Source organism: Syngnathus typhle, linkage group LG15 (genome assembly GCF_033458585.1).
Source record: "Syngnathus typhle isolate RoL2023-S1 ecotype Sweden linkage group LG15, RoL_Styp_1.0, whole genome shotgun sequence".
Lineage (NCBI taxonomy): Eukaryota > Metazoa > Chordata > Actinopteri > Syngnathiformes > Syngnathidae > Syngnathus > Syngnathus typhle.
The window spans coordinates 7,780,353-7,794,872 of NC_083752.1; the positions used below are offsets into that span (position 1 = coordinate 7,780,353).

General features: G+C 42.0%; 2 protein-coding genes across 2 annotated transcripts; one reads left to right on the forward strand and one right to left on the reverse strand.

The window, feature by feature from the left end:
• Positions 1-6,150: 6,150 nt before the first annotated feature.
• On the reverse strand, positions 6,151-9,180 carry LOC133167850 (leucine-rich repeat neuronal protein 4). Its single transcript, XM_061298865.1, has 2 exons — positions 9,022-9,180; positions 6,151-7,842 (listed from the first exon to the last, which is right to left on the reverse strand). Exon 2 carries the CDS (start codon positions 7,823-7,825, stop codon positions 7,112-7,114), a length of 714 nt encoding a protein of 237 aa, XP_061154849.1. The 5' UTR covers positions 7,826-7,842; positions 9,022-9,180; the 3' UTR covers positions 6,151-7,111.
• Positions 9,181-11,295: 2,115 nt separating this feature from the next.
• si:ch1073-224n8.1 (zinc finger protein 135) lies at positions 11,296-14,333 on the forward strand. Its single transcript, XM_061298864.1, has 2 exons — positions 11,296-12,355; positions 12,490-14,333. Exons 1-2 carry the CDS (start codon positions 11,683-11,685, stop codon positions 13,440-13,442), a joined length of 1,626 nt encoding a protein of 541 aa, XP_061154848.1. The 5' UTR covers positions 11,296-11,682; the 3' UTR covers positions 13,443-14,333.
• The last annotated feature ends 187 nt before the right edge of the window (positions 14,334-14,520 follow it).

The following is a 14,520-nucleotide window of genomic DNA, read 5'->3' on the forward strand; positions in this document are numbered from 1 at the left end:
ACCAAATCCCAAAGTTTGTGCAAGCCAGTGTCAATATTGCATGATGCTGCCTGTTTTTTAATGAACAATGCGCCCTCAGGAGAGAAGACAAAGAAAACTAGATCAAGCAAGAAAAAAAGAAAGAAAACTAGTCCTCCCTGGTCTCATCTTCCTTTCATCATCTTTACTACCTGCACTTCTTGGTGAATTTCATCACCACTGGTGGCCTGTCTTATCAAGTGACGAGTTGTACGTGTGTGTGTCTACATCGTAACACACATATGGCGCGCCACGTTTTCTGTAATGCAGCCAGGAAGTGACCCAGATTGTCCAGCCTGCTGGGTGTGTTTACATGCAAGCGTCATGATGACATTGTCAGTCAGGAGGCATATCTCGGCAGCAGCGGAGGGGGAGGGGGACCGAGCACAATGGCGGTGGCTCTTACTGTAACTAAAGCTCCGACCTCCCCTATCATGATGAAACACTCCGCAGAGATGCAGATCCTCGTTGTCTTCTGACTGTGTGCACAACCGTGTTAATGGCTATTGATCCCAGCGCATGGCAGACGGCCAAAATATCCCAATGCTACTCCCGTCGCATAATTGTATTCATTTCCTTTATGCACTCAGTCCACAAGATGTCCGCCATTATTAAAGCCCACATGCTTCACAGAGGTTTACATGTTTTTATTAATCCTCTTTAATGAATATTCATAGGTCAAATTTTTGGTCCCCTGTGAATGTGCAGTGAATAATCCGGCCCTGATTCATCTCGACTTCCAACACCAGCTGGATTGCAGCGTGCGGCGATGCCAGAGGTGGTAGCGGTAATTAGGATTTGTTTTTCTTCAACATCTGGCCATGTCACAGGCCTAGATTTCATTTTCTACGCATGGCTTCTTTCCTCAATTTGCAAAGTGTGCTTGCTGTACTTGTTAACTGGAGCATCTCTTCACTGACTTTGTACAGATAATCCTTTTCATGCAAGACGCCATGGAGCTTGTGTTCATGATGCATTATTGCTGTGCTGCTGCAGCAATGTTTGCTTTCTGACACGATCCAGATTATTTCCACTTTGACGGCCCTGCAGTCTTTTTTTCATTTTTTATAAACTTGATGCCTCCCGATTTAGCAGTCAGTCAAGTTGCAGACTTGGAATAGTGAGATTTCCCTTTGACGCTCTGAAATTGGGCCCAGCGAGAACAGCTGCTCTGCTCGGGGGATCTCGCGAGGTTAAATACAGCTCTGGCTTCATGTCCCTGCAGGTTTACCACTCGGTTAAAGACCCAAATGGCAGCACCTGCTCAAGTCCTTTGGCAACCCAATGAGGTATACAGTGATCCCTCGCTACTTGGTGTTTGGTTTATCGCGGCTTCACTACATCGCAGATTTTCTTTCCAATTTTAAAAACATTTAAAAGTCAAAATAAAACTTCTAAATTGAGGAAACGTGTGTCTAACCCAGGGGTGTCCAAACTACGGCCTGCGGGCCAGTTTTTATTGGCCCGCTGCAAAGAAGAAGTACTGGGCAGGCAAACGAGTTAGCGGAAAGATGCTGATTCGCGATAGTGCTAACACGCGCAAACGGACCTCTAAAGGAAATTAAACGAACATTTGGAGCAATACTACATTGTCCTAAAGGTTAGACACGTGATCATTCATTTCTCTGGTTAGGCGACACACTCACATCGCCAATGACTCCTGTACCAGTGTAACCGACATATGTACAAGAACGTAAAAAAGGGAGTGGTATCGCCTGAAAACGGCCTTCAAAATAAATCCCCCACCTGAAATCAAAGCATGGCTGAATAACATAAATAACATGGAGAATTCTTCTTATTTTGTCATTTGAAAAATAAAGACAATTGTGACAATGAAATTTGTTTTATAACTGTGTATTTGCATGACATTGTTGTAGTTGAAAAAATGTCAGAAAAAACTATTGGCCCCCGGGCCCCTTCACTTTATCAAGTCTGGCCCTCCTTGCAAAATGTTTGGACACCCCTGGTCTAACCTTTAGGACAATGTAGTATTGCTCCAAATGTTCTTTTACATTCCTTTAGAAGTCCGTTTTTGTGTGTTAGCATGCTCACGAATTAGCATCTTTCCACTAACTCGTTAGCCTGCCCAGTACTTCCTGTTGGTGACTGTACTTCGCGGATTTCACTTATCGCGGGTGGTTTTTGGAACCAATTATCCGCAATAAACGAGGGATTACTGTATTGTACTTGTATGAAATTATTGAAATGAACATGTCATATCATTTTTCTGCTCATTTTACATCAAAATTAATTACAGCGAATGTTATTTAGGAAATGATGCTAAGAGGATTAAGCATAAATCAGGAACAAAAGGTGGACCTCATTCGGTATGGGTGACTTTTTTTGTTCAGCCCAACAATTTATTGCTCTAAAATATTGGTCTTTTTAATTTGATTAAACTAATTTTAGGTCCTGAGGCGAAATTCAATTTATCGTGATCAAAGATGAAGATCATGGACAGAAATGTGCGTTATTTGAGTGTGAATAACAGCCGCCTCCCCTAGGTCACGTCCAATTGTTAGCATGTGGGTGTGACAGTCTTGATGGATAACTCAGGCTTTTGCCTAAATGTCCCTGTGTACAATAGCCGGTTACCATGGTTACCTGAATTTCTCCGCACATGAAATGAAAAAGCACTTGATGGCACCCTCTTTCAGAGCGCACTGCTGTCCTGCTTGCCTGGCAGGCAGTTGATGGAAAAAGTCAAGCAAACGATTGAAACGTCTCTTCATATGCGATTTAAAAAAAAAAAAAAAAACGACAACAAAATAATGGTGCAAAATGATATTCCCATTAGATCAACTCATTTCCATCCCCACTTCATTATCGCTGATGTGATGCCTTAGGTGCTTAGGAACTTGCGCGAGAGTAATGACCTCTAGTGATCCTAATGAGAACAGGACGGCGCTTTGATTGCCATTGAAGCGCATATAAAAGGTGTGTGCGTTACACACGCACGCGTAACAAGCTGACATGCAAACCCCCCTCAACATAAATCGCCCGACATACTCTCAGAAATTAATCCTCTTCATGTTCACAGTCATAGTCTGAGCAGAAACATCCACGGGAATAAAATCCATTGGTTTCCTTTTTCACCCTGTTTAAACTCTCTCAACTGGTAATGTGTGCTGCAGTTGAAAGAAACTAACGTTACAGGATGACCTCATTGTAACAGGACCCCAATGGATGCTGACCTACTAAGAAACGTTTTATATGTCCTGATACTGACGACTGAGTAAAGCAAAAACAGTTATTTTCTATAATTTATTCATCTGGGCAAATGAAAACTGGTTGGTTATTAATTGGATTATATTTAGGAAAGAGTCTGTACCACCTTACAATAAGATGGCAATGACTTATTTAGGTAATTACATAAGAGTGATCTGCCTTCTACTTGCCAAATAATGAGCTATTATTTGTTAATTAATTCTTAATTTATTTATCATTATTATTATTATTATAGATAATATTATAATTAATTATTTGTTAATTAATGCTAGCTAAATTGCCTTTGAGACTTCTCTTGTCAGGATTTATATACCGTTTTTTTCCGTGTATAATGCGCGAAATCTAACTAATTTATTGTCCTAAAATCTGGGGTGCGCATTATACATGGGTACAATTTATTTTAATTTTTTTTTTTTTTTTTTTAAGAAAATCATGGTACAACAAAACCAACAACAGGACTGACCGACAAAGACGTGGAACAAAAACATTACCAAAGACAGGAACAGAAACCAAACAGACATCATGACAGTAACACATGCAATGATCCGACGGTGAGCGAGGGGCAGACAGGACTTAAATACAAAACACGTTACATTGATTGAGGTGACACAGGAAGGGAGGGGCGACGCGAACAGAAACTATGGCAACCTAGACAGACAGCAAAACTGGGGACGAGACATGACAAATCTCCCTCGAAATAAAACTTGAAATCACCTTTCTTCTTGTTTGTTGTCAATCGCGCATCGCATTCAGCCATCCTGCCCAACACACTTAGTCAGTAAAATTCATAATTGACGATGGATGCGATGGTGCAATCCTTGATAGTGTGTTATTGTCAAATATTGTTTGTTTTTTAATCTCCATCACGGACCGGACGTCATACCGAGGCAGTATCACTGCGCATGCGCACTATGGATCCGATGCAAATAGTCCTCTTCTCTTCTTGACTGACAATGAATGTGATAGTTTGATACAATCAGCAAATAACAAAATGCGTATTACAGGTAATATTTTATTTCACAACACTTTGCCTTGTTCCTTTCGTCTCTGCTGTTCACTTCAAACACGCTCCATACGACCGCAATGCTCTCGTATCAGACGCTTGCTCGATCACCTGCTCGTTTGCTGTCACAATGTACCCTACACAAATCCGAAACATTTGTTGCGGCTCCGAGTCACGACGAGGGGCAAGTTTTGGTTTCCAAGGGTGTTTTTATTCCTCTTCAACGTCTCTCCCATACAGAGCCGCCTTTTTCACAAGTCCGCACGCCACTTTCCTCTCTTTTCATCTGATCGCGGTGGTGCCTTTACGGGCAGTCGGAGAAATCAACGCCAACAAAAAAAAATTACATCCAGCCTAGTTAAGACCATACCAAAGACTATAAAAAAGGGACCCATTGCCTCCCTGCGTGTGTGACGATAATTGGGACTTAGAAAAATAATAATAATTAAAAAATTAAAAATGGGTGCGTATTATACATGGGTACAGGCTTTTTTCCAGCATCAACATGCCATTTTTAGGGTGCGTATTATACATGGGGGCGCATTATACACGGAAAAAACGGTAAATTGAATGTTTGCCCTTATGATCTCCGCTACATTATTCTGCTACAAGTGATTCTGACAAGGACACCAAAGGCACTTTATATTGATATTGACCCAGTAACTCATTAGTAAGTAATTGGTCCTTGCATAAAGCTCAGTTTCTGCACATTGAATGAATGTAAGACCGGGCAGAATAGTGAACTCTCGAGTAAGGCGATAACTCTTCTCTTTGTCGTTTATACATCATACTTAATGATAAACATGAAGGAAATCTAAATTGAGATTTGGGGCCTTGTCATTTTAGGTTTTAACCGGAATTATATGTATACTATGTTGTCACTGCCTCCCTCACATTCAAGCCCTGAATTATTAATAGTCTGGCCAAATTCACTTTAGCTCAAAATGTTGCCATGCTATGAAAAAATTGAAATGAACTGATGCAACCAGCAGAGAGCAGCAAAGATCTGACAGCAGTAGCTGCTGAAGAGTGGTAGCCAAGACGCGCTGCCACCTCACTACATGTTCCTAACGCAGAACACTTGCTTGAGGAGCCATTATTGCAACAATGCAAAATGAACAACTGTTACTCATTAGCCCCCCAGATTACAAACACATGAATACAAAAGCCACTTGCGTCACCGTTAGTCACAAAATCGCAGATAAAGAAGTAATTTGGTGACAAGTACACACAAAGCACAACGCATCTTTTGTGAAGCAAATCCTTATGAATGCAATATTGTCCGTGACAAAACTGCAGCTGATTATGTGAGTCAAATTTCTGGTAAATGGCTGAGTCAGACATGATTGCTGTTTTGAGACGTTGGTACTCGTCAGATGCGGACGTGTTGTGTTGCAAAATGTGTTCAGGGAAAGAGTCACCGGCCGCAATCTGGTTTGTTCACTGTCTAGAGATGCTGGAAATGACAAACAGTCCACAAGAAAATATAAACGTGCTGCTTCTCATCTTATCTGCACACATTATGTGCCTTGTGACATTTTAAATCTGACTCTTACAGTCAGCGGATCAGCTATCTTAACAAAATGGCTTTGATTTGTTTTTGCTGGGCAAAGTGTTGCTAGGTGGAGTTTATCGTGCTCAACCCCATACAGATGGAAGTCAGTTGACAAGATAAACCGGAAAATATGAAATACTGGAATTTCTTACTTACGTCAGCTAAGTAACGGAAGACTGTGAAGTCTCAGCTGAAATGAAACAGGCCTCATGAAATCTATACCCGCTGGAAAACTAAAGTTTTACCACAGCTGCCAAAACAATGGCGAACACTTGAGCTCAAACTTCCGACAACATGACAGATGGAGCAACACACCCGTTCAAAAACTTAAGTAAAGGCGCACACACACAGGAATGCTGCTTAATAGTCAGAACCACTAAGAAATTTACAGTGCAGTAGTCAGAATCAAGCCTTGTTTGGTGTGCATTTATTTTAAAAAATCACATATTAACTAAAACAAATCTCTCACAGAGAGCTAAACCATGCAATCAATGCCACCAAAATGTTCTGACATTATAAATACATTCATTATGTTTATATAATACTTTCAACATGCCAGTTACCTCTTGGTCTTAAATACGATTTTAACCTTTTGCATGTGTTTTACCTCAAGTGACAACATCATTACCGTACAAAATGGGTTTACTCTGAACAAACAACCCTGCTATGTTTCTTTGGAATCTGTCCCATTCAGTATTTAGATTGCTTGTAGTGTCTGGAGGTCCCAACTCTCCATGCAGAAACATGCACAGCTCTGGTTTATGTAAAAAGAAATGTATCTGTCTGCTGTTTATCTGTAAAATGTGTCATCACGGATTTATTTTTCCTCTAAAACGTGGCAAAGGAATTAGCACCTATACTTCACTCCCACACATTGTGAACGGTTTCTCGCTGGCAACTGTTTGCATGGTAAAAAAAAAAAAAAAAAAAAAAAAAAAAAAACACTCTCCAGTCACTTATACTTACAAATGCACAATCTAATTTAAAAAAAAAATCATGTTTTCATGATTTTATTGTCGACTCAATTGTTTTTTATTCTATTGTTCCACCCACCTAGTTTCTATTGCGTATCCTCTTACACAATGTAATATGTATCATATATGTCAGGTTATTGCCCATTCATTTAAACTGTCATGTTTTTTTTTAATAGTGAACTCTTTTTGTAGTGGCAGTATATATGATCCTTGTCAGAATCAGGCTTTTGAGAAATAAAGAGAAAAGAGCTCTTTTGTCGCTGTATTTACAAAGAAAACCATTTGTTCCAGTTTGCCGTCAAAGGTGTCTCACAAGAAATTGTGTGTTGTCATTTAAGTTTCAGCAGTGCCTCTGACGGTGATGCTGTTTTGATGCTTCCTTTGCTGCCGACGCCTCCAGAGCAGGAGAGCCAGCAAGAGGAGCAGCAAGAGAGCCAAAGCACCTCCTATGAGCCCCGCTGTCAGAAACAAGCTCCGGTCCTTGGGCTGGTACATCATACACGAGGCCTCGCTCTCTCCGGCGTCATTCAGCGCCACCACGCAAACCTCTGAGATGTTCTCAATCAGACCCACGCCTCCGCTGCGTCTGTCCTTTCCGAACATCTGCCTCTCGATCCCGCCAACCGTCACCCTGTAGGCTTTCACAAAGGATGAAGGAGCACACCAGCTGAGGACCACGCTTGACCGGTTCCACTTAGCCGTTCTCAGCAAAGGAGGCTGTGGTGCCTCAAGGTGAGAGGTTGACCCCGGACACGAGCAGTGATGGATGATTTTGAGCGTAATACAATCGGGCTGGTCCTCCTTGCAGGGGTTGTAGTCACATTTCTTCGAAGTTCCTCTGTCTGTGGACACAACCGCAGCTGCAACGGTAGTAAAGTCCTGCTCAATGTCATAATATTCATCCGGTGGGATCTCAAGGGCTTCGGAGGGTCCGAGGGGTCGCGTCCGATTGACCTCCGGCTTTTGTTTTGTGGTAGGCTGGGGAGTGGAGCCACTGAAGAGAAGCAGGCAGATGACCATCAAGGGAACATGTCTGCTAGCAGCCATCACACAACCAGGAGATGCTACAAAGAACATACCGTCAGTATCAATAAGTCATTATATACCGTTTTTTTCCATGTATAATGCGCCCCCATGTATAATACGCACCCTAAAAATGGCATGTTGATGCTGGAAAAAAGCCTGTACCCATGTATAATACGCACCCAAATTTTGACTCCTACTTAAGTCCGTAAACGTAAAATTATTTCAGAAAAAAGATCATCTTTGGGAACAACCGGATGTTATTCTGCCCGTCAGTATCACTGCGCATGCGCTAGTAAACTCAATAGCGAAGAAATGTTTCGGATTTGTGTAGGGTACATTGTGACAGCAAACGAGCAGGTGATCGAGCAAGCGTCTGATACGAGAGCATTGTGTTCGTATGGAGTGTGTTTGAAGTGAACAGCAGAGAAGAAAGCGCATCTGTGATTGCGGCCTCCGTATGATATCCGGATTAAAAAAAACAAAAAAAACATTTGTACCCATGTATAATGCGCACCCCAGATTTTAGGACAATAAATTAGTTAAATTTTGCGCATTATACATGGGAAAAAACGGTAATCATTCCTTGAAAAAAAAGAAGAAAAACGCATACAAATTGAATTACAGGACTTGAATCACCACTTTTATTTTATTTATTTTTAAATCAACCCAAGAGGCTATTTGTACTTAAGTACAAACTGTCAGTACACTTGCCAGCTATATCAAACAGTAACGCAAGAAAATTTCACCCGTCTCGCTTATCAATTGAAATCAGGAAAAATAAGCATTTCTCCATATGGAACTGTTTTTTTTTACTTGGAGGTGCATGTAAACATGAATATTTAGTGTCAAGATTTTAAGCGGTATATTTGTAACTGATAGGATTAATCCTCACATGTTAATCTGTCTGTCGGAGGTGGCTCACACTAATTCAACATTCCAGACCGTATTGCACAAGAGATCTTTGGTGAATGCCTACGCACACACACACGCAGACACACACGCGCACACACACCCTTGCGGGACACAGTGTAGCCCAGTCAGCTGGATCCACTTACAGGAAAGCTACCCGTGCGGAATTCTCACAATAAATCTAAACAAATATCTCAAATACTTCTGAATACAACTTGTTTGATTGCACAGGAAACTTATTTACTTTTTCTGCCTCTGTGTGTATTTCTATAAAGAGCAGTAAAATGTTGGTGGAGAAAATAACTTACTTGTTGCTTGAGGAGGTTTGAGTAGTTGAAATACTTTAAGAAGCTCCTCACGCTGCTGTTTTCTGTCCTCCACTTGCTTCCTCACTTGCCCGCTTCTCCTTTATGTATTCTCCTCTCCCTAACAACTGCAACCTCCCACACTCCCCCCACTTTGTGGACCTTTCATGCCCCCGTTCCACCTCCCTCCCCATCAGAGTAAAATGAGAGCATGCTTTTGGAAGACTTTCTACACACCCCTGTTGCCATGTTTTGTGGCTATTATAAAGGAGACCAGGAGATATCATTTAATAATTTTTCCTCATAAATGTGACCTGAAGGAATGCCAAAGAGTTCAACGTTGTGTGTTAACTCTCATTCAACGTGAGTTTAAATGTGACGGGTTAAATATACAAATAAATATATATTAAAAAAATGAAATATACAACCACATCCTGAGTTATAAGAGGGTGTGCACACTTGTGCAACCACTTAGTTATTCTAACTACCGCTCTTGAAAACATATTTTTTCAATTGAGTTATTCAGGTCACAGATGATGTAACATTTTATAACCTTTACTACTTAATGTTGAAATAAGTTTTAAATGAATTTTCATAGTCTTGTTTATATCACAAAAACCTGGAATTTGGACAAGGGTGTGTAGACTTTTCCACTGGAATTTATTTCGGGTCAGGCCAGAGTAGGCAATTCAGCTGTACTCCTTTGCTCTCTTCACATTTTTAAACATCCATTATGGGAAAACGACTCACTTGCTAATGACCTCTCATTACCTTAAAGGGAGGTCGGAACTTTGAAAAAAAAAAATGACTGCAATGCTTTATTCATGAACGATTACTCAGTGAGTCCAGACTGCCACTCATGCCTCGTTAGACCTCTCACCTAAATAAAATGCGTGACTTTGCCTGGAACATCCCAACAACGTCCAAGCAGAAACGGAATGCAGCTGAGGGACATCTGCTCACCAAATACAGGAAATAAATCAGATCCAACTTGCAGGATGCCCAGTTATACAGCATATCTGCCTCTTTTCATTTGCAAACTGGAGGGCTAGAAGGAAGTAAAAGGAGTGATGTTGAGAAATTCAAGGACATTAAAGCCAGCCACTTAGTTTAATAGCAAACATGGGATTAATAAGCAAACTGACAGAACAAATATGTCAAATATTCCATCTTTGTAACATTCAAAAACAAAAGGATTCATTGGACTGTCCTCACTTTACCCCGTGGGTCCAGTCAAATACATCTGTCTTATGCCACAAAACTTTCTGGCGATGACCTGATCTGAGCTTGTCTACACCCCCCTCCAAAAGTACTCCTTTGTTTCTGGCGTTAACAGAAAACATTTGAGTTAAGCATCGAGCTTTCCAAGTATTTAGATCAGGATCGGTAAATAGCAAATTTTACCTAAAAACGCCACATTTTGACAGAAAATATTAGAACAAATAATAATAGTAATTGTTTGGAGATATTTTATAAACCCATTTGTTGTTTTGGCAGCTTGTTCTGCTTCATTAGCTTGCTGCCTGGTGAATGATGTCCCAATCAGTTTGGCTTCTTTTTCTCCTTTTTCCCCACTGCATAAGAAATTGATTCTACTGTATCTAGTACTGATTGAACGGTATATGCTCGGAACGGTATATAGCGCCATCTGTAGTATTTAAGTAGCAACAGCACTCCCCGGAATGTTTTTCTTGATTTGTTTTTATTAGACAGCAGGCGGGGTTGGGGGTATCAGTGTTCGTGCCGCTCTGTGGATTGATTATCACTGTCCCTCATTAAAATTCCACATGCAACCATGTTTACATCAATTTGAAAACGTTTATTTTGGGAAGTCAACAAGCACGGGCTCATTGCACCTAAATGTAAACCATGGGCGTCCAACTTTACTAATGATCGAAGTATATCGCATTAATTCATATCCCTATTTTAATCGTTGATATTCTTAGTCATTCTTCATGTCATCTAAGCTTCTTCGTGTTTTATATTTCGGCACAATACCATTTATTGGCTATGACTAATAATATGAATAGATTTTGTGTCTTTGGTTTTAAATCCAGCCTCACCAAAAGATTCGGAAAACTTTCCCAGAACATGGTGTATAATATACAAATATAATCATAACGATCAATTTGTCATATTTGTGTCCATTGTATGGTAGACCTTTTAGGTCTTAAAAATTATAATGTAATAATAATAATAATAATTTTATTATTATTATTATTATTATTATGTTGTATAGTTATCTGTTATAGCGCTTGCGTTCTTTTGTCCAATCAGCGCCCATGACTACCGCCTACGTCATCTCTGTGCGACGGGCCAATGCGATTCTGTAGTCAGAGGTTGCAAATGGAACAGTCGACACCCAGAATTTTTTTTCCATTTTAGTAAGTAAACTAGATTAACTTTATTCCTACATATAAACGATCGCAATTGTGTTTTCAGGAATACGCATTGACACAATAGGTGAATTTAGCAGGCTAATGCTAGCGCGCGGATTTGGGCCCTGTTAATCTCGGAGTAGTCTGCATTGTTTTGGTCAGTGACGTCAAATTAAACGCTGTCACCTGACTCGTACCATCCATCAAGCATACCTGCCAGTTGTCTGTTTTGCTTATTAAGACGGCGATTGCTTCACCAATAGACTACGCTAACTCAAGTAAAGCCATGGCTTCCAGGCGCCAAGGTTATACGAGCAGTGTGGATTCTCCTTCGTCAAATAGTGGCAACCGCAAAGCGACTATCAACAACATTCCTGACAGGCCTGGCGCAGAATCCTGTTACAACCGCAAACCAGACAAGGTTCTATACGGCAGCGTGAGTGTTACGTCACTCAAGTCCCGCTTTGCACCGACCATTCAATCTGCCATGTCGGCTGCAGTTGACACTCTCCTGGGCGAGGTGGTGCTTGTACTCAACGAGACTCATCGAGAGTTGCTACACAAGGAACAAGAGAACGAGAGACTCAAAGTACGTCTTGAGGTGTCTGAGAGGGAGTTGAAGACCATGCAGGATTGTCTGTGCAGTGCTCAGAAACTCATCGACCAGCTTCAGATCTCGTACAGTGGCCCCCATAACATCGGTCAGTCGGTTTTTGCCCCATCCCTTTCCTCCATGACGGCAGGCGTGGACCGGGACCACCAGAACCCTCGAAACGGTGGAGCCGGTGCCAACTTGGGTCTCGGTGCTTCTGTGGATGACGCACTTCATGGGTTTGAGCCAAGGGATGACTACAAGATGTGTCAGCTGTCTATTCAACCTGATGGTTCTGTAACCAATCACACTCTGGATACCTTTGCAACAGACACATCTCACATGTGCCCCGATGCCAACAGACCAGGTACAGCTATTGTATCAGCCTGTAACAACAACCCAGTGGAACCATGTTTGACAGATGCATCCCTAATTGAGTTCCTCTATACATTACATTTTAATCATAAAACTCATGTACGTTTCATGCTATTTCTGCTTCAGAGGAGAGGCCATCTCAGGGACCAGGCGAAGCTGGCAGCTTTGAGATAAAAGTGGAGCAGGGACAAGCTTCCAGCTCCAGTCAAGACAACCGAAAGGACACAGTTGGCGAAGGTGAACAGTCATCTCACACCATGGGTGACCTCAGTTATGTTCAAGTTGGTGATGTGGGAGGTTCCCAGCGCACCTTTATCCAACCTCTGCGCCACCAAAGACCTGTTCGAGAATGCAGCAGTGCCCAGCAGCAGCAGCGAGTGATGGATGGACAAAAGCCAGCGGTGAGGACTTCAGGACCCGGAAGCGGTCACAGCGGTTCACCGGGTAGAGCGGACGAGTCAGCGGGACCTTCGTGCGCTGACACGGCCGTCGAGCCTTGCGGAGATCGCCCTCACCACTGCTTAGAGTGTGGGAAGACCTTCCGTCTGATTTCCAGCTTGAAAAAACACATCCGCATCCACACGGGAGAGAAGCCGTACCCTTGCAGCGTCTGCGGCCGCTGTTTCCGCGAGTCGGGCGCCCTGAAGACTCACCTCCGAATCCACACCGGGGAGAAGCCGTACTCGTGCACCGAGTGCGGCAACTGTTTCCGACACTTGGACGGCCTGCGCAAACACCGCCGCACGCACACCGGGGAGAAGCCGTACGTGTGCGCCATCTGCGGGAAGCGCCTGAGCCGCCTGCAGCATCTCAAGCACCACCAGCTCATCCACACGGGTGAGCGGCCGTGCTGCTGCCCCTTCTGTAACCGCAGCTTCAAGGAGCCCGCCGCGCTGCGCAAGCACATCCGGACGCACCGCGAGGAGGGCGGCCACATGGCCGTCGGGGCCACCGACGAGGCCGAACCCGACGCCATGGATGACATTAACAACCTTCACCCGGCGGCGCCGTCCCCCCAGATGAGGTTTGGAGAGTGGGGGGCGGAAGAGGAGGACAACGCAGTTGCTGACTGTGTGTAAAGACATAACAAATTAGAAAGTGCCTTGCCTGGTTTAAAAATGAGCAGTGCCACTGAATGTAATTTTTAGCTGCCGTGACTGTGGTCATGATTTCCCAAGTTGCACATATTTATGAAACAAAGATTTTGGAATTAGATGCAACTGGCAAACAGCTTGATGTATGCTTGTTAATACAACACGTATAGATTCAAATATTAAGTGGTTTAAAATGTAATTATTGTACTTGATGCTTGAGGCATTACTTATTGATCATTTCAAATCAGTAGGGACAGAAAATACAAACAACTGCCTTCAACTGCACAATAGTGAGCATACATAAAAGACCCAAAATCATAAAAAAAAAACAATGTTCAGAAAATGTTTTTTATGCGCTATTAGCAGACTCAAAATTACTTAAAAAAAAAAAGAAAGAATCGTTAGAAAGTTTTTTTACGCGCTATTAGCAGTGTAAATTTAACTATTTTGTATAATGGGGGTTGTTTTTGATGTGTTTTTTTGTTCATCTTTAAAACTGCTAACTCACAGTGTAAATATACTTCTTAAATAACTGTTGTTCCTTCCACTTGTATCCCATATAATCTTCTCAGCCTTCGAACAAAAGATACATTACAGTACAGGTACTGGAACTATAGCGAGCACCTGCCATCTAAACTAAGTACTGTATTTTCTCGTTAAGATGCTCCAAATGTGAAATATCATTGTCATTGTATGCCCACGGTGTGGTTTGCCAACGTAGCTTTGCTGTAGTTTTAATTAAATGACTTTAAAGAAGGCCCTTTGCATGTAACCTGAAGATGAAAACATAGTCCCTGTTAAATGTGCAATGACCTTTCTAGGCTGCTGTGTTGCCATATTATGTTTCTTCCACTATAAACGTTACTGTACTAAAAAGTCTTGTTCATATTTAAATTGTATTCGACCAAGAGTTGTGCGAAAATAGTTCAATTTGAGATATAACAAGATTATTTTCCTCCTCATTGCCATCTGCTGGTTGGGATGTTGCACTGCCCGTTCTACCCCGATTCCAAAATCGTCACGAGTGACATCACCAGCAACCTCAGATTCCTGTCAATCAGCT